The sequence below is a fragment of the Haliotis asinina genome, chromosome 5, assembly GCF_037392515.1.
Source record: "Haliotis asinina isolate JCU_RB_2024 chromosome 5, JCU_Hal_asi_v2, whole genome shotgun sequence".
NCBI classification, from domain to species: domain Eukaryota; kingdom Metazoa; phylum Mollusca; class Gastropoda; order Lepetellida; family Haliotidae; genus Haliotis; species Haliotis asinina.
Window position 1 is genome coordinate 15,245,543 of NC_090284.1, and position 27,446 is coordinate 15,272,988.

A 27,446-nucleotide genomic window follows, 5' to 3' on the forward strand; every position below is an offset into this window, starting at 1 on the left:
GATTCCTAACTCCCGTGTGGAACAACCTCTTTAATTAGACATGGCGATATAGAAAACAGACAGCAAACTGCTACAATTATAATCAAGGGTCAAGTGCGTGGCAAATGTTCTGCACGGGTAACTGCTTTCAGCTAGCTGATTAATGCTTTAATCTGCTGTAGTCGTGAAGCCCCGACGGACCCTGTGCGGAGCGAGTTAGCGAGGCCTGTGCGTCCCTAGTTACAGGTGGCTACGATCTTAGCCTACAGTGACAGCACGTTCAGTCAGCTCCCAGTTGCTGTGTTCTCTCTCCGTCAGGTAAGGAGTTTCATGACTTCTGTATGTCTGTTGTCTGTATGTCTGTCTGTAAGAGATGACATGACATCTGTGTTGGTGGGCTAGCTTCATAGTTGACCCAACACTGTCCATGGACTCATGTAAGTGCGTTGCGCTGAAGCTAAAGTAATAGGGTTCATTAGTTGATTTTTAAAAATATTAAAATGATTCTAAAATGCTCTAGACATTTGAGATACAAACATCGATATAACCTTCATGGAACTGGCTGGGGATCGGAAAGAAGAATGGAGACATGTGGAATATTCTTCTTTTGATTGGGAATGTCCAGATTTTGTTGAGATTTTAGACGAGTGTCCACAGTTAATATCTTTGTTGCGCTTCAGTCAGCTGCCTCTATAGCGTACGCCTGACCGGAACAATTCCACACTTGTGTTTTGAGTTAAGGTACCGGTAACTTCTCTCATCCGTTGTTTTATGCAGGTGGGGTGGGCACAAGAAATGGGCCTCACTTATTGTAACCGTGTGGGGAATCGAACCGGGGTCTTCGGCGTGACGAGCGGACGGTTTTACCACAAGCCCACCCCACTACCCGAACGAGAATTTTTATAGGTTTCTTCTGTCCACGTGCTATTCCTTGTATAAGTACTAATCATTACAACAGAGACTTGATTAAGATATACTGAGATCATTTGATTTGGGGGAAGAAAGACCACGTATTAAAAAGAGAAATACTTACCACTGGAAAATAGAAATAAATAGTATATATAATTTACTACAAGAAAATAGAAATAACATCAAGTATGCCCCATTGTTAAAAGAACTTATTTTCTAAGGATGTGTTTTATCAATGGTCGATAGTTAGAATTTCAGCTAGTGGATTATTACACGCATGTGCTTGTTATCGACATCGTTGTACATCAACATAGTAATAAAGTAACGGTCACAGCACTGCAGTCCAGATGGCTGGGGATCGGACAGAAGAGTGGAGACAGATGGAATATTCTTCTTTTGATTTGGAATGTCGATGACGTGTGTTGACATTTTAGGGAGGTTGTCCAGTTTGTTGACCACTTTTCTATCTTTGTAATGTGCGAGGTAGTGGTCAGCTTTCTGACCGCTTGTGTATCTTAGTAATTTTCAGTGTAGTCTGGCTGACTGACAAATGTGTATCTTAACAATGTGCAGGGTCGTGAAGCTGGTTAACAACTGTTTATATCTTAGAACTAGGTGGACATCTCACATCTTGACATTCCGGTATCTGAAAGTTACAACCTAACCATGGCCACATCTCCATTTTGCAGCTGATCTTCACCTTCGTGTAATTCGAAGTTTTCATCTCTTTGTTTGATATGAAATAGTTACCGTTATCCTGATATCTTATATTACTGAATGGGTATATAAATAATCAATATTAAAATTAAACACGGATCAATACATTAAAAACATATTCATATTTCTCGGGAACTTGATTCCTTACAACGTTAAGTTTACAATAGTTCATGTAATCTGACTGCCGATTGCACATTCGTGTATTTGCATACAACCCAGCTGAATAGCTTGAGCGTTCCACCCCCTACTGCGTTGCCGCAACAGATCACAATTACCAAATTAACAATCACTCTGTTTTCACGTCTACATATTGACTTCTTTGGTCTGTGACTGACAACGGTATGTCGAGGGAATTGTCCTTGTCGGCGACGTTGCCGAGAGAATCGGGTGAGATCGATGTTGCCTTCATGGAGATGTTGGCAACGTCCACGATGTCGATATGTAATATGTGATAGAGAGGAAGCTCGCGACAGCAACTGTAATGTCAAGGCGCTCGCCAACAAAGCTTCCAATGTGTGTTGTATGTGGCCCGCACTGTAATAAAGAAAACGGTCGATCATGTTGTTTGTCACTAAATGGTTTTTGTATGCGTGTTTTCTTGTCATGTTCTTTCGATTGAGGAAATTTTTCTTTGTTATTCCTAACTCCTTTGTACAATCGATTTATAGTATTTCTTGTAGTGACGTCTAATATATCGGCACCATAAGACAAATTTGTCAGGTCGATCACATCTGTCTTTTTCTCCAAATTCGTTGTTTAGATGAAGATGTGGAGTTAGCATTGGTCTTCATAAGAGGCGACTAACGGGATCGGGTGGTCACGCTCGCTGACATCATCGTATCCCGAATGCATGGATCGACGTTTATGGCGTCAGTCACTGGCTTGTCTGGTCCAGATTACATTATTTACAGACCATGTAGCTGAAGACTGCTGAGAGCGGCGTTAAGCAAAAACAAACATCATATAGAGATCCTGACACAGACCATATGCATCACTGAGTCGTTATAAGCATGTGTCGTTGGACAACAGAGATATTCATCTTGGGGATATTGATAAACATTCGCTGTCGAGTATAAGAAAGAAAGATCCCACTGTCGACGGTGGTTTATACTACACAAACAGAAATGATTATAGTGTAGGTGTTCTTGGTCCTATAGCGGAGCAAGACTTCGGGGTTAGTTCCTTTAGAACTGACATTCCTTGAATTATTACCGTGTTAAACATCACCGCATTTATTCTTATAATTAATAATTGGTCATAGCGCCGAACTCCTCGCTGCGGGGTGATTCTGCCCCTAACAGAACACGATGGACATTACTATCCCGGATAACCCAAGCTGCCTGTGAGGCGCTAGAATGTTAATATATATTTTTCCTACCGGGTACCCATTTTCTGCTGGTAGTGTTAGTCAGTTAAGCCGTCATGGGATGAGAGCTTACTTGCTGCTATTAAATATGAGGGAATTCTTTCGGGGGATCAGATTTCTTGCAATAAATACGACAAAAACAATTTGTGTTGAAATGCTTCAACACATCACGTGATTCCACGGTGTTAAGCCGCTTCGATCTGCCCCTCCAACTGTACTTGTTGGCTGTGGGTGCAAGGACTGCTTGTTAATCTACTTCTCCACTTTGGACGTCTTAAAAGAGAAGGACTTTATCTAGCTTCAGGTAGTGTGCGTGTAGGTCAAGTCTTTTACTGGGTGTTGTGAAACGTGGGTGAAGTTTTTACTGAGTATTGTGAGAATTGGGTCCGAGTATCAAATCTTTACTCACGTGTTGTGAAACCTTCTTTGGCGAAGTCTATAAAAACTAAGACTGCATTTGGGCCGGTTCTTTTAATAACGTTGTGAAACTTGAGAGTGAAATTCGTTTATTAAAGCTCGGAGCCGGCGTGAAAGACAATCATATCTACTGGGGTTTGAGACATGGGTTTGCTGGACACAATGATACTCAGGGCCTAGATTTTCGAAGCTCTCTTAGCGCTAAGATAGTCGTAAGTTAATGTTAATGTATGGCACTTACGACTATCTTAGAGCTAAGAGAGCTTCGAAAATCTGAGCCCAGGAGTGTCGGTCAAATCTTGGACTTGGCTATAGTGAATAGTTTTCATCGCACGTTGGTCCGTAAAGTTTTCCGTTTCGCCATAACTTTGCTATACAGTGGAAGCCGTCCAAACCGGCATCTGTCCATTCCGGTAAGCTGTCATCACTGGCATCAAAATCTCAGTCCCATTTGTGGCACGTTCGGCACGTTGTCTAAAATGGATTATTTCTTCAGTCCCGATGAGTGCCGGTTTAGACAGCTTCCACTGTATGTCGATATTAGGCTCTCAAAATGCTGAGTCACAGCCCGATGTTGAACCTGCTGTTGAATTAATTAGAAAATCCTCCACAAAGTGACTTTTCTGCTTCGAGAGTAAAGCGATCACATACCACACATCTACAACTAAACGACTAAACTAGAGTTCGGTTTACATAATAATTTGAATGGTATATTTGTTCAGCCCTATACCGTAATTAAGCAGACCAACTTGCAGCGTCAAAAGAAAGTATTATGAATAACAGCCTGAAGTTGGTTTGCTCTCTGTTGACGTATTGCGTGTGGACAACAAAGAAACATGCAAGGTAGATTGTTTCGGGGTATATCAATGGAGGGATCAGTGTTTGTTGAAGGGGTAGATTTGTATACAAGGGCTAGGCTTACACATACAGCAGAGCGACGGCAGTGACGGCACCTTCATACAGGTAACACCATAGTCTATGGCTTGAAGGCAAGTATAGTACTGCGGCAGTCGAGTATATTCTGGTCAGTCTGGCATGATGGATTTAAAAACGTAGTGTATAGACAAAAGTCGTAAAATAGATATCCACGGGTATATTGGATTTAAAGACATTTAGTGAAAGGGCTAGTGTCGTAAAATAGATGCACGCCGTTATAGGATTGAAAAACATGCAGTGCATAGACGAGTCTTATTAAACAGATGTCCACATCAATTTTCAGTGTTCAGTATTTGCAGGAAAATGGCATGATGTGTTTTAATTGACCGTGACTCCTAACACAGATTGAACAGTATAGCTTATGTATATACCATAGCTTGAAAGTTGGTTGTGTTAAAACGGTATCATATCAAATACTGCTTCCATGTGAAAATGATTTTCTGACATGTGCGTGTCATAATGACCCAGGCTCATAATTAAGCAGACATTGGGTTAATATAACTGATCACTTGTATCACTCACACTTCGGTTGGCTTGGTTGACACGTGTCATCGTAGATCGATGCTCACCAGATTGTCTAACCCAGGCTCCAGAATTTACAGAAGGCCGCCATAGAGCTGGAATGTTGCTTGGAGACAGCGATATGAATCTACCTATTGAGCACATTTGTAGTTATTATTCGCTTGTCCTCAGCATGTCTACAATACGACGGTGGTCTGTATTCGATTCTAGACCAAACGATCCAGTGATTGACATCATGAGCATCGATCTGCTCAGCTAATCCAGGTCAGCGATTTTGTCGTCTCATACAAGTGTAGGTTTTGTGTGATCAGTAATGTCCCTTCACGGTTCTGTATATCGTGTATAACCATTGTCCTTAACAGCCAGTTGTTACCGAATTGCTTGATATCGAACCAGTATCTATACCGACAAAATAAGTAGGATGATAATCCGAATCAGCCTGCATATACCCTGTAACCTCGCAATCTTTAGGCTATGTTAAAGTATGGGAGTTACGGTAACTACGATTGTTTTTTTCATGGAACGAGCCCATGATCGTATTATCTAATCCTTACGCGATACTGGAGTATAGTTACAGCTTTAGTTTTAGGCCCGCCTGGAACATACGCCCAAACACAACCCTACAAATGATCCTACTAGCGCTGTGAAGAATATATGATTATAAAGCTGTTAAAGCAAAACACAATTCTGTATTTTGATATGCTTACCGAAATCCAATGGATTACGCACAACTTATTGGTTTAACACGTTTCTGGACAAACGAATGGGCAGCAAGGAGTTACACCACTTCTGTGTAAGTCGTTGTTTCTCATATCAATCCCCCGAACAACAGGTTCGGATTAACAACGTCTCTTTGTGGTCGTATATATATATATATATGTGTGTGTGTGTGTGTGTGTGTGTGTGTGTGTGTGTGTGTGTGTGTGTGTGTGTGTGTGTGTGTGTGTGTGTGTGTGTGTGTGTGTGTGTGTGTGTATGTGTGTGTGTGTGTGACGACGAGACTGTACGCCACGTTGATTGAATGCAGTTACTTGCAACAACTCTTTGCTTTAAATTATCTTTCCGGAATTTCACCTGAGGTTGACTTGGATAAAGGGCTAATATGTTTAGAACTTGGCCTCGGCAGTTGTCTGATTGTGGTGATATAAGGAGCATATTTAAGAACACCCGATAACCTATCTAATATTGTAACGGATCCGACAGCAGTCACGTTCCCGAAACATAAATTGTCACGGCTTATCATAATATAAACACGCGTACTCAGTTATCATACTCTTTGGAGGGACCAAGATCATTCAGCCAATCAAATCACTTCATTTTTCGCGGACGTCAGAGTAGACAGCTCTAGCTGTCAAATTCGGGTGGATTGGTCAATATGCACGACTGGCTAATAATGTATGTCAGATTTATCGACTCATTTGAATACTAATGACTGGTCTGGTATGAATCGTATGTCTCATAGTTATTGTTAATAAATCAGATATTAGGGACGTAAACGACTATGTACATGGCTGAAGGACCAAAACATGACTTGTACTTATACAGCCGGTGTAAACATTAGTTTAATACCGAAAGTAATCATAGTGTGGGTGTTTCCATAAAGGTTGACATATAGAGGAGTGAGGAAATATTTGTACTTTACGTCGGGATAATATGAAACCTTGTTGACTTTAATACAAATAATCATGAGCAATGCTTGCTGTTATTTCTATCTCCGATGTTAGGGTATGGTGTAGAGACATATCGATGTCAGGAAAGAAGGTGGGTGTCTTGTTTATTTAATGGTGTATAGGAAATTAAAGCAAGGGTACGTGTACTGTAAATATATTCATCCGAAACTGTTTATAAGTGTGCTCCTATGCTCATTCCGTGTCAAAGATTAAATGATGACCGTTAGTGCACGTGTACGCAACCTTTTCCGACAGTTCACAGCCAGTACTTCAATGCTTCCAGTCAAACCCAGCTGTTGCTACTTATAACCTTCACTGAGAGGATCAATACATGTGAAATCCACGATGACTCAACAATATCACGGTACTACAGAGTTACCCTTGTGAATATTCAGTACTGGTTAATGTTTGACATCAAAACATTATGCTTAAGGAGAACTAGGTTCAGATTTCAAAATGAAATGGATCTCGAGTGTGTTAATTGTTCATGTTTTATTCATTACAATCTCACAGCAAAAACATTGCTGTTACATGTTGAATTGATTGTTGTATACCAGTCGTGACATTCTCCATCCACACGTATGAAAAATACGAGGGGTGGGTTGGGGTATGTTAGCGTATTGTTTAGAGTGCTTACTCGTCCCGGGTTGGACACCCCTTATTAGTGTAATATCTGAAGCCAATGTGTGACGTCCCCGTCTGATATATTGGTCGGCTATTTTTTATCCGCGTAACATCCACCTCACTCAATGTGATGAAGAGGCTCCACCCCCTCGCCACTAAGGTTTCATTTTCGAAGTGATGTACCCATCCCAAACGCTACTGTCAGAACACTACCGGAATATTTCGGTTACATATTGAATCCTAGAAGAGACATGTCACGCAGTCACATTGTCACAATAACAATAGCCCCAAAAGTGTCATAATTAAACAAAGAGAATTATCATTGTCAGTTTTGACACATTTTGTTTGCCTACGTAAGTCTCTTCAAGGATTCCAAAGTAATACGTATCACAACTAAATCGAAAGTTTAACATAGTCCCGACAATTACGACCACAATAACCAATTACTGTTCTTTGACGACAAGTTTATATGATATCCACATGTTCTATTTCAATGTTAAATATGTTCTCGTCACATGATATGGTTGAAATATTGCCGATTTGACATTAAAAACCAACAAACCAACTCACTCACTCACTCACGCACTGTCGAACTGGTCCGGGAAGTAATTACGGTTTTACGCCGTTTGGTCAACATTCCAGCGACTTCACGGCGGGGAAACGAGAAATAGGCTTCACAATTTGTACCCATGCGGAAAATCGAACCTGGCTCTTCGACGTGATTAGCGAACGCTTTAACCACAAGGCTACCCAACCGTCCCTTTTGCGTGAAGACAGAACTGTCGTGGGACTGATCCCCGTTCATTTACAAACCAACCCTCTCAAAAAGCAGCCCTGTTCCTCTCGCATTGGACCTGCCACCTCTACTCCTGTATTTGTACAAGAGATTGCAGATTTGATAAGTACCAGCCCAGTACAACGCACTATTTACACAGCGGATAAATACGTACACAGGCTCCACGTAAAGTTGACAAATACTTGTGACAGCGATGTCGAATGTTAAAGGATGAGGTCTAAAGTTAGCGGAGTTATCAAACGACCCCTCAGAAATAGATATCTCTACGTTGAAGAAGGTGACTTAAAGGGGATCGGTGTTGCTTTCTCGTCAAGTGGTAATATATCTACCCGTATTGTTTTAAAGAAGTAGGGAATCAACATTCATCCGTTGCCATAACACGTACTGACAGGTGTTACACAGTGAAAACACTATACATAGCGGCCTATGTGAACAGATAAAGTGATTTTAGTTGTATCCAGGGCACTGTCAAAGGACTATGGCGGAGGTTCAGCCCATCTGTGTTGGTTTGTTGCTTTTAGCCACACTCAGCAATGTTCAAGCTATACGACAACTGTCTGTATATAATCGAGTCTGAATCTGACAAATCCAATGATTAGCAGCATGAGCATCGACCTACGCAGTCAAGATCTACACAAAATATGTCAGTCAAGTCAGCGAGCCTGACCACCACATCTGTTCGTCACCTTTTACGACAAGAATAGGTTGAAGACCAGTTCTGACACTGACCCTCACGGGTAGGACCTAGTTCATCCGATACGAGTGCATAAATCAACCAGAATTTAATCTGTTTGAAACAAATGCGTCCTTCAGGGTTATAGTATTTCTTTATCATCAATCGTGATCTAAAACAAATTAAGTGCCCATTTTTATTAGTTTTTGTGTATGGATAACCTTGCTTTTCCTGTAGACTGTAAATACGAGTGTCAAACGTCGTGGTTTTAGATATCAAATCTCTAATCTTTCTTTCCAGCATGAGCCAATCCGATGTGTTCCGCCCAGCCAATGGGGACCTGTATGTTCGTGACCCGGTAGCTAATGGAGTTCCGGTGTCCGCCAATGCATACCGGAAGACGTCGCTCCCAAGGCCGGCCACTCACAGTGGATACCGGTTCGGCCAGATGAGCCACAATTCGTTCTTCACCCGACACAATCCTCATCCCAACCGAGTCAGACACCTCAAAGGTACCATCACGTCATTTGTTTGTCTCTGTTCGGCCATAATCAAGGATTAATAACATGTAATACGTACCTTTTGACTCAGAAGCATTGACTGAAATGTAGTCCCAGAAAACGTTACCGTATTAAAGATATAAATCTACAGAGCGGTTGATAATTTCCCGGAGCAATGGTAATGTAACCCAATCATTCTGGACTTGAGATTAACCCCTTTATTTTCTTTATCGTTTGTTTCCGCACCGTCATAGTGCTGCAATATTGCTTAAAGCTGCGTAAAAGTAGCTCACTCGCTCACTATATTGTCTGGGAGACGGGTTGAATGTAGCATGGCGTGAAGACATGCCGGAGATGATATCGTTATCCTGTCAGCTTGCAGATAGGGGTTAAAACCTTTAATATACACAAGGAACTGATCTTGAATGTCGGTACGTCCCTGGTTCGATTCCCACCACGTGACGCGGAAATTCTACAGCCGCTCCAAAAAGTTGGATCTTATACAGTATTACAGTTTTCACCAACAAAACAGAGAAAATAAAGCTTTTAATGTTCTGCAAGAGAATTGTGCCGTGAGCCATTTGTGGGTGACAGCTGGAACATACACTAAAACAGCGTAGTGCAACACTCAGTAACGCAGAACATACTGGTTGGAGGAAGTAGGAGCTGGTTCCTGTTCGGTCCACTTGAAATGTCGAAACCGGGTATACTTTAAATTATTAGCATGAAAACAACAAGTTCAAATGGGTGAAAACTGGCGTATTTATTTATTTCAAGTGCATATTTGACTTCTTATATGATCATTGCTAAAACGAGTGAAAATTGCCAAAACTGTTTACTTAAAGTCTAACGAAACCCAAAACTCAAGGTGAATTAATTACAACAATTGATTTTTTATGCTATTTGGTGTACATGTCGTTATATGTCCAAACCCGTGAAGGTCCCGGGGTAGAATAGGCCTTCAGCAACCCATGCTTGCCATAAAAGGCGACTATGCTTGTCGTAAGAGGCGACTAACGGGATCGGGTGGTCAGGCTCGCTGACTTGGTTGACACATGTCATCGGTTCCCAATTGCGCAGATCGATGCTCATGTTGTTGATCACTGGATTGTCTGGTCCAGACTCGATTATTTACTGACCGCCGCCATATAGCTGGAATATTGCTAAGTGCGGCGTAAAACTAAACTCACTCACTCGTTATATGTCCATGGAAACTAGCATGGACCAACTTGCTCATGTTCATCTTATGGTAATCCGCTTCCGCGAAACCTTTGCAACGGTCTTTTTGGCAAATGTTACCTTTATATGTGCATTTAGTGTTGCTGTGATTTCACTGTTAGAACGAACCAAGCCAAATAACCTTCATGACAAGTCCAAACAGTTTTGACGAATTCTTAAATCATGCATGTCATATGACCCATCCAGGACCCTGACGTCATGTGCTTTATTATATCAGCAAGACTGCGATCCTACCTTCCTGGTATATTGTATAGTGTATTGTCTAAATAGTGATATTAGTTTTAACTTTCCACACTAGTTTTAAGTCAAATTATGATATTCTACTGGTCTTACTGTCCTTCGTTGACAGGTTTTTATAATATACATACAGTCCGTTTCAGTGTTAACTGTTCTCGTCACGAGATGGCTGCAATATCGCCGAAGTGACGTTAAATATTAACTCACTCACCTTTCTAGTAGCTTCGGTACCATATTTTAAACACTGACGTTTTCTATCACAGGCCTCCTTGACATCCCAATCTGCTCCGTCAACGACGATGGCTACTTCGCTTCACCCCGCTACAGCCTCCAGTTCCCCCCGAATAGCTACAACATAAATAAGCTATCAAACAGTGTTCGCGGCCGGATTCCCGTCAACGCAATCAACGTCAATTCGCAGCTGTACCCGATCAATACTATAACCGGGCTGCAATACTTCACCGGACTTAACAGCTTTCCCTTCCGGGAGAAGGCCATTCCCAAGGTCGGAATGGGTAGGTAACTCTCAATATCTCCCATATGTAGATCTGCGGTGTTATAAATCCTTGTGAATTGCTACACTTTTGTTTTCCTTTTCATGTGCTTTTTTACGGTTACCGGTTAAAGTATATAAACTCAGGGCAAAGAGAAGAATGCGCTGTAAAATTTTGCAAGTACATGTATTATCACAACGAACAGAGGTTGAAACACTGGAACTGCGATAATGTCATCAAAGGCACTACGCTCAAAATTTAATAGCCGATTAGTACTATTTTTATATGGTGATTTGGCTGATTGCATGTTATCGTATCCAGACGGCGTAGAATGTTGCTTCTGATATCAATCACTGGGCTGTTTTGTTCAAATTCGATGACACCATGTCTGGATCTTGAACAACAAACAGACAAACATATACACACTACGTAACATGTATTAGATGCAGCATGTTTGTACGGCATGGTAAGATTACCCTGATTTTCCTGAGGTCTGCCATATTCCGCATCTTTGTCCCGACTACACAAAGGCATATTAGAATAAACGTGAGTCACATTCCTTTACAATGACTTAACCTTTAAATCCCGGGTTAGAATTGGACTTCAACGTTGTGGTTGAGATTTATCATCGAATCCCAACTGCATAGATCGATGCTCATGATGTTGATCGCTTGATTGTATGGTTCAGACTTGCATATCTACATACCGACCTCATATAGCTGGAATATTGCGTCATTAAACAAGCAAGCAATCAACACAATTATGATCTTTCGAACAGAGGGCTTCCTTAACACACATCTGTGTCGTTTCGCAGGTGGTTGAGATACTTTATTGTCATGAACCACGTCCATTCTAACGATGGTCGTAAACAGTGACCCAAACATGACCACATTTTCGCTGAATGATTCTTGGGGCGGTGGGGTAATCTAGTGGCTAAAGCACTTGATGCTCACGGGATTCCCCACATGGGTACATTGTGTGAAGCCCAGTTCTGGTGATCCCCGCCGTGATACTGCTGGAATATTGCTGAAAGTGGCGTAAAACTGAAGTCACTCACTCACTCACTGAATGATTCTTGCATTACTGACCGTGACCAAGGTGGATTCTCCCCCGCTGACTGATACGGTTATTGACGACTTATCGATCCAAGAGGCAGAGTATACGGCTTTCACATCTCAGTACTTGCATTACACTTGTCAGTACTTGTACTTCACTTGTCAGTACTGTATTTCAGTTGTCAGTACTGTATTTCACTTGTCAGTACTTGTAATTCACTTGTCAGTACTTGTATTTCACTTGTCGCTGTGTTGAGTAGTCAACATTGATCAATGACGAACACTCTCATGAAGCACAGAAGTCTCGGATACACGTCACACAACGGGGAATCGATCTACACTTCAAACTTTTGTTCTTCCGCGTGCGGTATTACTCAATAAATGCCAGAGTTTAAGGGATTAAGGTCACTCAATATTTAATCCAGTCTGTAGTAAAACAGCTAAGGTCAGCATCCTTATGTCTGCAGGCGGACTGCCTAATCGATATATGAGATAATTCCCCCGGGGCTAATTCATCGTCCTTCTTGCACTAGGAATGTTGCTCACGGGATAGTTAGAAATAAACATTGCCATCCGTTTTTATTCCCTTTTGAACGCTTTTTCAGTTACGTATTGCGTGTTAGCTTAACGTTCTAGGAAACTCAGAAGAGATTATGTTGATCAATATCATTGCACAGCATGGCAATGGTGCTGCAAGGTTAAGGTTTATACAATCGAACCAGGGGACGTAACTCTCAGTGACATAAATATTATGAACTGGATATGCAATTATACATAGAGTTATAAGTAAATAATCTTTATGTAGAATGTCATTATGAAGCAGGGCGGACATGAATATGAATCTGGTTTGGACGACTATGGAAGGGGAGGCAACTTATTTTGTCAAATCAGGAATCAGAGCATTTTGTGGCTAATATGGGACACTTTGGTTAAAGGATTGTTGATATATGATTTTATGGATGTAATATATCAACGTACATATTTCAAATTAATTATGCTAATATTGATATCTCACAAAGGAGACATTGCTTTATAAATGTTATGGAATCTGTCAAAACCGGCATCTGTCCAATCCGGCAATTCGTCAACACCGGCTCAAAATCTCAGGCTCGACCATGACTCTGTACATTTACCATCAGCTCCACAGTCCGGCACGTTGACTAAACTGGATAATTCCTTCAGTCCCGATAGGTGCCGGTTTAGACAGCAGCCACTGTATTCATTGTCGACATGCGGGTAGTGAACTGTATGTACGTAATGTCTGAGTGTTTAAACTGAGCCCGATTAAATGCACTCTTAACATCAGTCCTTAAGACCTGACAATTTGGCTCAAACTATCTGTATTTTTAAAGAACAGAAGATAACTTTTGGGATGCGGTGAAAGTTAGTCTGTCTCACATATCCCTGAACCACATTAATTTCCCTACTGCCAGCCCCCCTCTACAAAGCTAAAGCCTTAAATGAAGCAATTCTACTAGCTTTCCTCAGGTTCAGGTTCTGAATCTCAGGTCTCCTTGGGGTCCTGCTTTACAATCAACAGTAACCAATCCCCGTCTTTGCGAATCGTTGACGTGTTAGCGGTGGGGCGTTGGCTGAACACAAATTGCCTGAACACAAATGAGGGTTGTCAGTAACACCAATTCACTATAAATAACGTTCCAGCATGTGTCAGTAACCTTCAGCTCGCCAAGTACAGTTTGTACGTTGTTTTACAATCACCCATAACCAAAACCCGTCTTTATTGATAGCTGACGCGTTAACGGCACAGCGTTAACGTCTTGCCGCCACTGCTCGCAACACAGTCCCGAACACAAAGACAGTTCACTATTTATGAATAGTTCCTCTTCACGCAGATAAAATATATTGATTGTGAAACGCCCCATAAACTTGGAAGTACTCTATTGGAACCATGGTGTACACGTTTAATCACCTGTGCGACATGTCGACCTTGTTCAAACGCGGCTGTCGTGTTTCGACCTTCGTGTTATTAATGGCTGACTAGTGTATTTCCTCGCAGTGACTCCTGATGTATACGATGTGTTGGTTATTCTCCACGCGTTGCTGACACGTCGTTGAATGGTCGGGGCCTGGTGTATAGAGAGGCCATACCCGCTGACAATCCGGGCATAGTACAGGGCAACATGATAAGCGTCGGGTGACACAGAGGCTGTATTTTATGGAGTGGTGGTGTATAGGCAGACAGTACAACAAGGCGAGTATATAATCTAGTTAACACATAGTTGGTGGTGATATACACTCATCAGCCTTGAATGCTCCTTTCGAAAGCTGTCGTCAGTTAACCAGTCTCACGTCAATATTAGCGCTTTTCATAAACACCTCGCGTTCATATTGTCGATATTAGTGCTTGTGTCGATAACTCTGGATAACTCGAAGCAGTGACGTTATTTCCTTTCCCTTCGTCTCAGCTCAGCAACATTTGATTGTTTGTTGATGAAGACGTTAACTGCGTTTGCGCTATAACGGGGTTTCAGTGAACAAAATCCCCATTGAGGTGTAATTGTTTTGACTACACCAAGCCATAGGATCATACAGTCTATTTTACTTCGCCCCTTCATTAAATATACATGGGCGCCGAATAAAAAAAACCCCTATTGTTGAATACTACATCGTATTGATAAACGCTTTTCCTTTGATGTTTGCAAACTACGATTATTGACATGCAAGATCTTCACAAAACACAGTTCAAGTCTAACAACTGCGTTTGGTGGTGAAGAAAATCAATAAGAAACGAAAATGACTACAAATTATTTGACAGATCTGTAAACAGGATAGAGACTACGGAATATCTATAAATTATTTATACCAAAAATGCGTCCTCTTTGCACAGTGCAAAAGGTAGCTGTCGGATTAGCTGTTTATACATTCGGTCTTTGTGCACATGTGACCTTGGTTTAGTATGAAAAATCATTCATAGTTATCTAATTACATTATGAGTAAGTAGATAGGTAAGTGAGTGTGTGAATATGGTTTAACGCTACTTATAGCAATATTCCAACAATATCATGGCGGGGACACCAGAAATTGAATTATGAATATCGCGTAGGCTTGATGTTTGTGACTACCATATCAACCTGCCACGTGCATGACGTTATATTCTGGTGTTTAATAGTGATCGGTGAATGCAAATGGGTATAGGGAAGGTAGTGAGTTGCCACTGAGGTAACATTAACCAGAAAAAAATCAATGTCTTTGACAGATGCCGTGTGCAAGCCATGTGCAAATTAATAGATGTCAGGACCTCTAATTGAGGAAATACGGCATCTAGTGGCGCCATTGCATTTGGCGATTTTTTTTTTCAAGTTGAAATAATCGATTTACAACTTACGTCAAAGTAATGCTTTGTTTTGAAATCTATATATTGACATAGAAAACGGTTTTCTTGCTAACTAAACAATGACTGACGTATAATAGCATTTACTCGTTGAGTAATTAAAAATATTTTAAAGTTTTAAAATGTTTCACCGTGCATGACGTCGTTTTCGCGACCTGGCCTTCAATCGTGTCTAATTGTGATAACCAGGCAGTTTTGATGACCTGACATAGAGAATGTACAGAAGATTGCGGGGTCCTAAAATAGAATCTCAGCTTCAGCCAAAGACTGCTGAGTCGAAGAAAAATGTGTCGAACTAATGGTTGTCTTGGTTCCAGTGTGTTCCTTATTTTGTGCGTGTCGAACCACGAATAACTCGAAGTATTACGTTGGTAACTTCAAATTCGACACACATGTACTTGTGGTTGCATCTCTGGAGATGGAGCGTTCACCAAAATGTGTTTTCATGTATGCATATCGGTGTAAAAGTCCAGGGGCTTTGGGGTTCCCCAGTGGTTAAAGCGTTCGCTCGTCACGCCATAGACATGGGTGCGTTTACCACACGGTAACATTGTGTAAGGCCCATTTCCGGTGTCCTCCGCAGTGATATTGCTGCAATATTGCTAAAAGCGGCGTCATACCATAGTCACTCACTATTTGTATAAGTTATAAATATGGCTTACGTCCAAGCACTGTCATCACGAAGGGTATCAAAGATGGAGGTCTCATATTGTACCCATGTAGAACAGTGACCCCGAGTTTTGCCATCATGTAGCAATCATTAAACCAGGCTACCCAACTACCCCTACGTTCCTAATCCAAAACCGGTAATATCTGGAATAAATGTGTTTTGACTGGAAGCTCAAAGTTCACCCACTCACGGTACAAGTACATTCTCAATAGCGGATGTAACCGAGAGCAATGCCCACCCACTTCCTTCCCAACCCAGACTGTTTCTTTAAAACCAGCATCCAACTCCCGTGTTTACTTTGTTCCGTAAATGATATTGCAACATCGATCATTCATATCAAGGGGAAACTATAATATCAACAATGGAAACACAAAACATATCAGTTTCAGGTTCCCCAAACAACCTATCCATGTACATCAATACGAAACATTAGCGTCGTCCTATATTATAGTCTTCAAATCACGATAAAACAGAACGAACCTGTATACCTGGCCTATACTGTTCCCTTACAAGTCAGACCCACAGTGTCATCGATACCAGTTCGAGTAGGTTTTTCCTTCTACGTAAACAGGCGGGCCATCATGGGTCAGGGAAACCTTTGTGCCATGGATCATCATGCGTCTGGGTGTATACACAGATCTAAGCTATGGTCTGGTAACTCTGGTTTGATAGGGATAACCTATGTAATTGCTACCGTATAACCTCTAATAAGAACACTGTTTCCACGGTTCGGATAAATTTTCAACTCAATACCCGTTCGTGGCTACATAGCGATAAATGTTCACGGCATGCCTCACATTTTGCTTTTCTTGATGCTTAGATATGCTATGTTGAAATTAACTAAAATTCGAATCGCGGTCATTCGTTCTTTGTTAGTGAGCGATTTGGGTTTCTATCGCCGGTTTGATCAGTTTCAACTTTGGTGAAATCTTAAAGCACAGGTGTGAAGCTAACAGCGTTAAGACATAATCAGGACTAACCGTGAGCCGGACCCTCAGAAATAGCGTTCCGACTTGACCAGGGTAGCAACTCTGCCAAGCTAAATGGGGCGCCTAAAAAGCCTGGGAGCAACTCTGCCAAGCTAACTGCGGCGCCTTAAAAACCTGGGATATTGATGGGCGAATGAGTGGCCCAATGGTTTAGGCGTTAGCTTGGGTTTGATTCCCGACCTATGTACAGCGTGGTGTATACAAACCGATGTTATTGGAACTTCGCGTACAGTCATACACATGGACAATATTTATGTTATTGTGGCAGAAAATGAGAAAAGGTATGTATTTAATCAGGTTATCACAGTTGATCTCAGGTTTGCAGTGTTTTTAACGTGGTAAACACCAAGCAGTAATTAGAGACAATATTGTACCTGTATTGTATACCTGTGTTTGACACCTGAGCGTCTATGTCACACCTGTGAAAAGGATCAGACAGTGCGTGTAGATGCACCCAACTGACAAAGGTGTTAGTTCCACAAACGTATTGATATTCTTCACCAAAGCGTCATCAATGACTCCTAACACCTGGAGATAGACCTCAACACTGCACGATAGGAGATCCGAAACGGTTTTCTTCAAAGAGTGATTTCAACTTTTGTCAAAATAATTTGATAATATATACCACCTTTTAATGATTAATGATAAAAAAAACTCACTCACTCGTGTCCTTGTACCCCGATGGCGTGAGCGTTGCTCAGAATATCAACCTCTGGTTTGTCTGTTTCAGACTGGATTATTTACAGACCACCATCATAAAGCTGTAACATTGCTGTGCGCGGCGTCAAATGCTGAAATAAACCGCGTCTGTTCTGTACCTGCAGTTCCGACGAACGAGGCGTGGAGGGATGAGCTGAAGGAGTTCACTGAGCAGCTGAACATCCCTGAGGAAAGAAAAAGAGACCCCGAGAGGCCGAGAACCACCCAGTACTCCGCTGAGACCGGACGTCTCATCCCACCCCCTTCACGCATGATGTCCCGGGGGGCGTCAAGGAGGGGCCGACCGCAGTTTGTCCCCACCATGCAGCATATTGCTCCTGAACCCGACATGGAGAATGTGGTGAGTATGATGATGTCTTCTTGAAGGATGATCGTTACTGGGGTTTTTGTTTAGGTCAGAACACATGCCTTGGCTTTACGATGAGAATCGCATTCACATGAACTGGTACCAATGCCTGATACCGCTTGAACTGGTACCTGTTGCGAACTTTTCGTGATATGGAACCAACATGAACTGGAACCAGTATCTGATACCACTGTCAAACTTTTTGTGACCTCTAACTAGTGTCTCATATGAACTGGAACCAGTGTCGGGCTTTGCCTGATCTAGAACAAATGTCAGGCTGCACATGATCTGGAACGTGTCTCTCATATCGCATGGTCTGGAACCAGTTTAAAATTTTGCATGAACTGGTGTCAGTGTTGGACTTTGCCTGACCTAGAACAAATGTAGGACTGCACATGAACATGTCTGTGGAACAGACATTTTCTTCAGAGACCCATGTGGTCATCACCAAAATGCTCTCTTAGTGTTAAGGCAATTTTGTCTGCCATATTGTAGCATATACTTGAACGATCTTAGTGCTGAGATCACCACGGGACCTATCCTCCTGACAGCTACCCTTCAGCAAGTCCTAAAACGATAACACGGAGATTACCCTAGTGTTCACGAGTATGTACTGCGTAATGTTTAGTGATGTCCGGGTGCTTGCACAGTGCAGTCTATTCATCGTTGCCAAGAGGTTTGAGATACCTGCACATTCACCGGGGCGTCTGAGAGCGCGGACTTATCCTGATTTAATACGCAGTCGTTCAAACGACAATATCCGACACCGTTCGATAGTTAGATGAACGTATTTACGACTCATCGGTGAAAAAAATATCGATCGGGCAAGGGACGGACTCAAAAGTTGTCAGATATGTATATCAGTTCTTTACGTTTACGTGCACGTGAGTGTGCTGGATTTGATGCCGCTTTGAACAGCATTCCAGGTACATCGAGGTGTGTTCGCATAATAATAATATAAGGGGCAATCTCATGGGCACTGGTATGCTGCTGGCAATACTATAACCGGGACGGTCCGGGATTCAAACCTACGATCATTAGTTTCTGAGACGTCCAACCCAGCAAACCATTTCACGTTGTCACAACGGTTGCTGTCGTTGTTACAACGTTACTCTCATTAACTTAATCATGTGCAACGTTGTCACGTTGTCAAGACGTTGTCACAATGGTATATTTTCGTTGTTACAACGTCATTCCCATCATGTGCAACGTTGTGGCCTGACGTTGTAATATGTCATTTTTAATTCGCCACGGGGTTAAGTTGTTTGATGCGAAAGTATTTACGTTGCCTTAACGTTCTATTTAAAGTTATTACCTCAAGCGTTTTGCCAGTAGTGAACACTACATAAGAAACAACACAAGAGTTCACTTCAACGTTTACTAGTCAGTTTGTCTTGTTCCTGTGTTTTCTGAAGTTCTAGCTGAATAGTGAAGAAAGAATCTCAAAAGAAACAAATTGACAGAAAACTATCGTGACAAGTTATAAGAAACGTTGTTAGGCCTATAGCGTTGTGAGAAGATGAAAGCAAAACGTTTCCTAAACGTAAATTTGCAACGTTGTGACATAACACTATTATATATGACGTAAAACTTCCGTTGTGACATAACACTATTATACGACGTAAAACTACTGTTGTGACATAACACTATTATACGACGTAAAACTACCGTTGTGACATAACACTATTATACGACGTAAAACTACCGTTGTGACATAACACTATTATACGACGTAAAACTACCGTTGTGACATAACACTATTATACGACGTAAGACAACCGTTGTGACATAACACTATTATACGACGTAAAACTTCCGTTGTGACATAACACTATTATACGACGTAAGACAACCGTTGTGACATAACACTATTATACGACGTAAGACAACCGTTGTGACATAACACTATTATACGACGTAAAACTACCGTTGTGACATAACACTATTATACGACGTAAAACTACCGTTGTGACATAACACTATTATACGACGTAAAACTACCGTTGTGACATAACACTATTATACGACGTAAAACTACCGTTGTGTCATAACACTATTATACGACGTAAAACTACCGTTGTGACAACGTTGTTATTACGTTGTGACATAACGCTATTATACGACGTAAGACAACCGTTGTGACACAACACTATTATACGACGTAAGACAACCGTTGTGACATAACACTATTATACGACGTAAAACTACCGTTGTGACATAACACTATTATACGACGTAAGACTACCGTTGTGACATAACACTATTATACGACGTAAGACAACCGTTGTGACATAACACTATTATACGACGTAAAACTACCGTTGTGACAACGTTGTGTTATGACTGGGCAGGGACGTATCTCTGTATAGGAAACCGTGTCCCCTCAGACGACTCTGTTTAATATTAAAACATGTCAGGGTTTACAAGTCAATACAACTCCCACCCTCCAATGTTCACCATGACCATTATCGCTACCGTGAGTAAATTCACGGGAAGTTAAAAAAAAATCACAAATCAGATTTAATCGATATTGAACTTGTGAACTGCTCCCTAGACCGTCAGTGACGAGATTGGAATTTTTCTGGCAGCCTAAGCTCCTTCCCCTGACATAGGCCTCGCCCTGTGTACTTTAACTGTCTTGTGAGGAGTCATCACGGCGACGTGAACACTTCTGAGACACGGCAACGTCTAACAGTGACGTCCCGGCAGAGGATATCGACAGCCCTCAATCACTGGGGTACTGACATCATACAGGAGATGTTTCTATTAACAAATATTGGCAATTCGAACCGGGTTATACCTTCCAAACACTGATCGATTAGGTTAAGGCAAATATCTGCATTAAGATAAATAGTATGTCACAACGACACATAAATAACACCTACCTCCAGTAGCATATCGATTATACCAACAAGTAAAGTAAAATACTTAGTCTACCTCCTGCAGTGGGGAAAACACACGTGTTATATACCACTCAATCTTTTACAGGGGTTTGGGTAATTTGTATAACCTACACAACTTAGAAAGGTCCAGAGGCGCACTTTTGTAAAGCTTGTTTTAAAATGAAACTGAAAAGCTCCATGGCTATGTTGATGTTTGTTTCTTTCTTTGTTTGTTTCTTTCTTTGTTTGTTTAATATTCCACTGATATGGTGGCGGTCTGTTCTGTAAATAATCAAGTCTTGACCAGACAATCCGGTGATTAACATCATGAGCATCGATCTACGCAACTGGGATACGATGACATGAGTCAACGAAGTCAGCGAGTCTGACCACCTTATCCTTTATGTCGCCTCTAACGACAAGCATGGGTTATTGAAGATAAATTCTAACCCGGATTTTCACCGGTCTGCATTTATCTGGACACTGGGAATATCCCTATGATATCTGAAGGGGTTATTATTATTATTATTATTATTTTTAATTTGCACATTTTTTCTGGGTTGTTGTGATGGACAAAACGGTAGGTAACAATTGCATGGTCTTAATATTTCCAAGAGAGTATGCAGTATCAATATGATATCTGAAGTTGAGTGAGAGTGAGTGAGCGTGGTTTTACGCCATCAATATCGCTGCTAGGGTCAACATTGTACCCATGTTGAGAATCGAACCCGGGTCTTCAGCCGGAATAAACACAACAACAAACAATCAAAATAGTCAAATAATTCCAACTAGGAAGAACAATTTTACAGTCGACGTGCAGCCATTTTTTTCTTTCGACAGCTACGAAAATACAGATACATGCATTAAAAAGCTTGGTTTTGTCCAATCCACTTCTGCTGCAAACATTTAATCTAAGTCATCAAGTATGAATAAAAGGTTGTAACAAAACAGCTGAACTTTCGTGACAAACGTCTGTTTACCTGAATGAAATGTGTTCAAATTCAACTATGAGAATAGTCACTCCATTACCTGCGGAAATATGAAGATTCCGTATTTAATTCACGATTCCATTTCCGGTCATTGAATAGGGGCAACCACAACAATGCTAATCCCTAGAAATAACGTTGTTGGTCCTGCATAAACATAGCGCCAAGCTGGGTCTTTTTAAAATTTCCGACGTTAATGTACCTTTTCTTCAACTTCATTGATGTTCTTCAAGAAAGTGCACGTCTGTCATCACCTGAGGTTGGCATGTACATTGTCTGTGCACGTCTGACAAAACCAATGCCAGGAACCAATCTCTGCAAGCACGGAACGAAGCTTTCCGTGAAGGAAATAAGACAAACAGGTTAGGGATTCCAAGGGCTTAAAATCACCAGGGAGTCGTTAATCTTTAAAGAAATCGCCGCTATAGCCAGTACCCTAATCCGCGGGTTACTTAAGATTTAAATTGTTTCACGAATACCGTCGTGAGATTGTGGTCCGCTTAATCGTATGAATAATGATATAAATGTCTTAATTGCGGTCAGTCTGTTGGTTATGGGGTCGCACGAGATGACAGCCAGTGTTATTCTACCCACCTTTGATAACAATTTCTTTGATGACCTCACATTGATAACAATTTATAATCACTTTTCCATGTCATGAAAATCTCAGCTTCGTTAGATAATATAAGATCGTTACATTGATGCATTTTCTATTATCGTTTACTTAGTGTTTGTTGTCTCCACCCTACAGGTGTTGACGATGTTGTGCCAGATCCTGCAGACCGAGGATGTCAATGCCGTGCAGTCGTGGCTGGTGTCGGCGGGAGACAGAGGTTAGATACTAGTATATACTGAGAACACAAGTGTGCTCTACCCAAGGGTATGGGTTTTCAACGAATTATTAAGTGACACGATGCTTATGACACTCTTATTGTTCACTCGAACAACAGTGGTTCTACATCATCGCCTGAACAGCAGCAGATTTGTTCTACGTCTTCTTAGGTGGATCCTGAGGCTGTACCCCACCCCCAACCCCAACTGCACCGTCTCCTCTTTGCCATTTGTCCTCAAACTCCTGAAAGTTTGCTAAATGATCACGGAGACTCTCGTGAACTTGAAGTCTGACGCCCTCTTTCTCAAGAGTGTGCCCACCCCTACCTCTGTAAGGGGGTAACCTTCTGAAAAACACCATATCCTCATATGAGCAGCACTGTAGTTGCCCTACATAGTCGCCTGTGCAGCAGTAAATAGCTATGACACATTCCACAATCTTAGACTTGTTGGAGATGACTCTGTTGCATGTCACGACAGAACACCAATCACTAGCAATCAGTGGTTTGTCTGATCCAGACTCGACAATTATCACAGAGAAGACAGTGTGATAGGTTCCATCCAGGTACAGTTTATGTTGTATTTAATGCCTGGTTTAGGGAAGGTAATGTTTTGGTAATGTATTCTGTTTCCTCCCCAGAGAAGACAATGGTAATGGACATGATCAGGACTGTCATGGCGGGCAGGGAAGAGTACAGTCACCAACCTCAACCCCAAGTCGTCACCGACAGGCCCGTGCTGCCGCCTATCAACGACAAGCAGATCATCGGAGACAGCAAGGATGACAGCATGATAGACAGGTACAGGATACATGTGTAACCAAGTGTCATTTTGAGTTGGATGTAATGGCAGATGGAACAGTGGTTCTGTTACATCACTTGCCACCCCTATCTTCAGCAGAACCCATGAAGTGATACGGGTATTGCATGTTTATCTCCTTGTGAAAACTGTGCTCAGGGAAGTTCTTGATAACAGGCATAGTAACATTATGAGCGCATTTATGGGTTTGAAGTCGTGGTCATAGGTTTCTGGCACATCTAAGGGAAGCAACTCTGCACAGTGAAATGAGTAGCGTGAGGCATGACTTCCTTGGCCACATCACTGAACAGAACCTGGAACACATTTAACAAATGGTGTGGGTGAGTGAATTTAGTTTAACAACGCACTCAGCAATACTCCAGCTATATGGCGGCGGTCTATAATTGATGGATCAGACAATCCAGAGACAACAGCATGACCATCGATCTACGCAAATGCGATACGATGACATGTGTCAGCCTAGTCAACAATCCTGTCCACTTGATCCTGTCGCATCGCATCTTACCACAAACAAGGATTACTGAATACCACTTCTTGTCCGTGTCTTCGTGACTCCTGTACGTCATGTGTGGTGTGACTTCTATCAGCAACATTACCACCTCAACATGTTAGGCTTCTGACAAGTTTGGATACCTGATTAATTCGTTACATGCTTAACGCCACACTCAGCAAATCCAGCAATATAGTGTAGGGTCCTGATAAGTTTGTATAACTTCATTCAATTACTTTTGAGCATCAACTGACCCGTGAAGGTCCCGGGGTAGAATAGGCCTTCAGCAACCCATGCTTGCCATAAATGGCGACTGTTCTTGTTGTAAGAGGCGACCAACGGGATCAGGTGGTCAGGCTCGCTGACTTGGTTGACACATGTCATCGGTTCCCAAGATCGCAGATCGATGCTCATGTTGTTGGTCACTGGATTGTCTGGTCCAGACTCGATTACTTACAGACCGCCACCATGTATACTGGAATACTGCTGAAAGTGGCGTAAAACTAAACTCACTCACTCACTCACACGAGCATCAACTTGATTCTAAGATTTCATCTCCAGATTGACGCTGGCTGACGAGCCCGTGATCCCAAAAGGGCCGACGATGGTGCCAAACGTTGCCATGGATCCCGTAGAGACAATGCCTGGAATCCCTGCAGTGCCCCCACCCCAGGCCAAGCCTGCCATGCCAGTACCAGCACCCTCCCCTCCACAAATACCCATGAAACCTGCCTCACCTAAGGCCGTCATCGAAGATGAAGGTAAGAACTGATACCATCGAGTAAGGTGACACCTGGCTTTAACACCGTTTTTTAGCAATAGAGCTGCAGTATCAAATGAGTATTACACGTTTTATCCTTAAGGGGAACCGAACCTGTTCTTTCATTTTGCGAACGCTTGAACCACTAGGCTACCCCAGTAATAAGTGAGTCTTAGTTATGTCGCTAGGTGTTTCTTGTACATACAAGTGCATCGAAAGGTGATCCAAGACAAACAAATCTTTCCAAACATCTGCAGCACTCAGCAATATTCCAGCCATATGGCTACGATCGAGTATGGACCAGACAGTCCACTGATCAACTACATGGACACCCATCTACACAACTGGGATACAATAAAATGTGTCAACCAAGGCAACTGAGCCTGACCACCGCTGATCACCTCCATACAACTGACATGTTCAAACAGGACCAGTTGTTATGGATAACAACTTCTTTATTGCGTGATTGCGACGTTCCTGCTTGACAACGGTACAAGAATCTGTACCGAAACGTCGCAACGTTCCTGCTTGACAACGGTACGAGATTCTGTACCGAAACGTCGCAACGTTCCTGCTTGACAACGGTACAAGATTCTGTACCGAAACGTTGCAACGTTCCTGCTTGACAACGGTACAAGAATCTGTACCGAAACGTCGCAATCACGCAATAAAGAAGTTGTTATCCATAACAATTTGTCCTATTTGTACACCTCAACTTCTAAAATGAATCTCAAACAAGTTAACTGACATGTTCAATACTATTCACCAGAAAATGTCTTTTAGGAGTCATAAGAAAATTTAGATAACTCCAAGTTTAACTCCAGCATTTTGTGATGCTTTGAAGTAGGTTCGTAAACCTTCATCAAGTTTAATATCTTGTACTGTTTATTTAACACTGCCACTACTCTTTATTGAATTAATGATTTAAAATCTTTTTTTACTTCAGAAATACTAATCAAGCCTCCTACTAATGAAGTTTTCAAACAGACTTCATCTCGACCACCAACACAAGGAGGACGTATCTCCAGGAGCCTTGACGTCAAGCCTCCAGGCACAGCCGATGCCAGGCTAAAATACACCAAGTCACCATTTGTGAACGGAGCAGTCCCAGACAATATGTGGAATCAACAACAGTCAATAAACAATAACACTTTCTAAACATTCCAGATAGTAACCATTTAAATATGCTGAAAGGGTATTCAAGTGGAACGTGACTGACTCCTGAGTGGGTGCCTTAACCAGTTCATGTTTTAAAGATCATCTTTTTATGATTGTAATGACATGGTTGTATGACAGAAAACACCTGGAACATATTTAACTCACCTTATAAACATGGCTCCATAGATACCTCTGTTATGAGGGAGTATGTGATCACCTATATTCTGGTAAGTGAAAGCCATGACTAGTTTATACTTTCGTTATGAGTCTTTGTTTCGAGAATCTGAATTCTTACTGGAGTCATGTCAACACGAGGTAGGGTCATAGTGACAAATTACTGTCATGGCAACATGAGCTATTGCCATGGCAACATTGAAAGATTATCAGTTTCAAATGGCATCTTATGACAGTATTATGAAATCTCTACTACTCAAAAATGTTCAGGATCATCCCTTTCTTGAAGTATGTATAGCTCTAGTAATACAAAAGAATCTGGTTGTCCTTAACATCTTGTGAGGGGTATAGTTACCTACACTTTTTGTTTCCAATCACTGAGTGTCATCTTTTGAAGGCTGTAGTACATGTACAGAAACTGTTTTTGCTGTCGTGATGGAATAAGCTCAAGCACTGGCTGTGATAGCTTTACAAGCATACAGAGTGAACTGGTCAATGCCACATATTCACACTTTTCATTTTCTGACTTCATGTGAGTGCCTCTATTTTTCATATTGTTATACTTACAGCACATATGACTTAATTATACTGGAGACATCGATGCCACATCATGATAACACATGCATGAAATACAGCAATATTCGGCAAAAACTAAGTGCTGTCCACACTATCAGATTTATGCAAATTACAAAACTGCACAATAATAAATTACAAAACACAATGTATCACAAGTTTTCATGTTTATCCCCACCCATATTGCACCATAATCCTAAAACTAGTTTTCTAAGATTGTGTACATAGTATTTCCTTGTTCAATCAAAGTTGTGCATTTAGCAGACTCCCCAGTCAGCATATCCACACCAAGAGTAATATCACATGATAATGTGATTAGTTGTATGGAACATATCATTTCAGAAATACTCGACGGTAATCACATGGGGTTATGCTGACATTTCATTCCGAAGTCATACTTGCTTGTACATATATGTAAAATTAAGCATAGTTTTAATCAAAATATCACATTAATATTTGATGTGTTTGTGTCACTGTTCCTATTGTCTCTAACACCAGTGTGTTCCTGTGATAAGTCTGTACATAAGTAACTGAGTGAAATAAATCTAACACCGTTGACAGC

General features: G+C 41.5%; 1 protein-coding gene across 1 annotated transcript; it reads left to right on the forward strand.

Annotated features, from left to right (window-relative positions):
- The first annotated feature begins 197 nt into the window (after positions 1-197).
- Positions 198-27,440, forward strand: LOC137284073 (protein TBATA-like). The gene is made up of 8 exons (XM_067815743.1): positions 198-297; positions 8,910-9,121; positions 10,849-11,100; positions 17,970-18,205; positions 22,831-22,912; positions 23,551-23,710; positions 24,781-24,980; positions 25,926-27,440. The coding sequence occupies exons 2-8, from the start codon at positions 8,911-8,913 to the stop codon at positions 26,135-26,137; spliced, it is 1,353 nt and encodes a 450-aa protein (XP_067671844.1). The 5' UTR covers positions 198-297; position 8,910; the 3' UTR covers positions 26,138-27,440.
- Positions 27,441-27,446: the final 6 nt, after the last annotated feature.

What these genes read in the sequence shown, in the direction of transcription:
- LOC137284073 (XM_067815743.1), top strand. Translation starts at nt 8,911, where the DNA reads ATGAGCCAATCCGATGTGTTCCGCCCAGCCAATGGGGACCTGTATGTT. An exon ending in AACCCGACATGGAGAATGTG is followed by an intron (nt 18,206 to 22,830) that starts GTGAGTATGATG and finishes TCCACCCTACAG; the next exon opens with GTGTTGACGATGTTGTGCCA. An exon ending in GGCCGTCATCGAAGATGAAG is followed by an intron (nt 24,981 to 25,925) that starts GTAAGAACTGAT and finishes TTTTTACTTCAG; the next exon opens with AAATACTAATCAAGCCTCCT.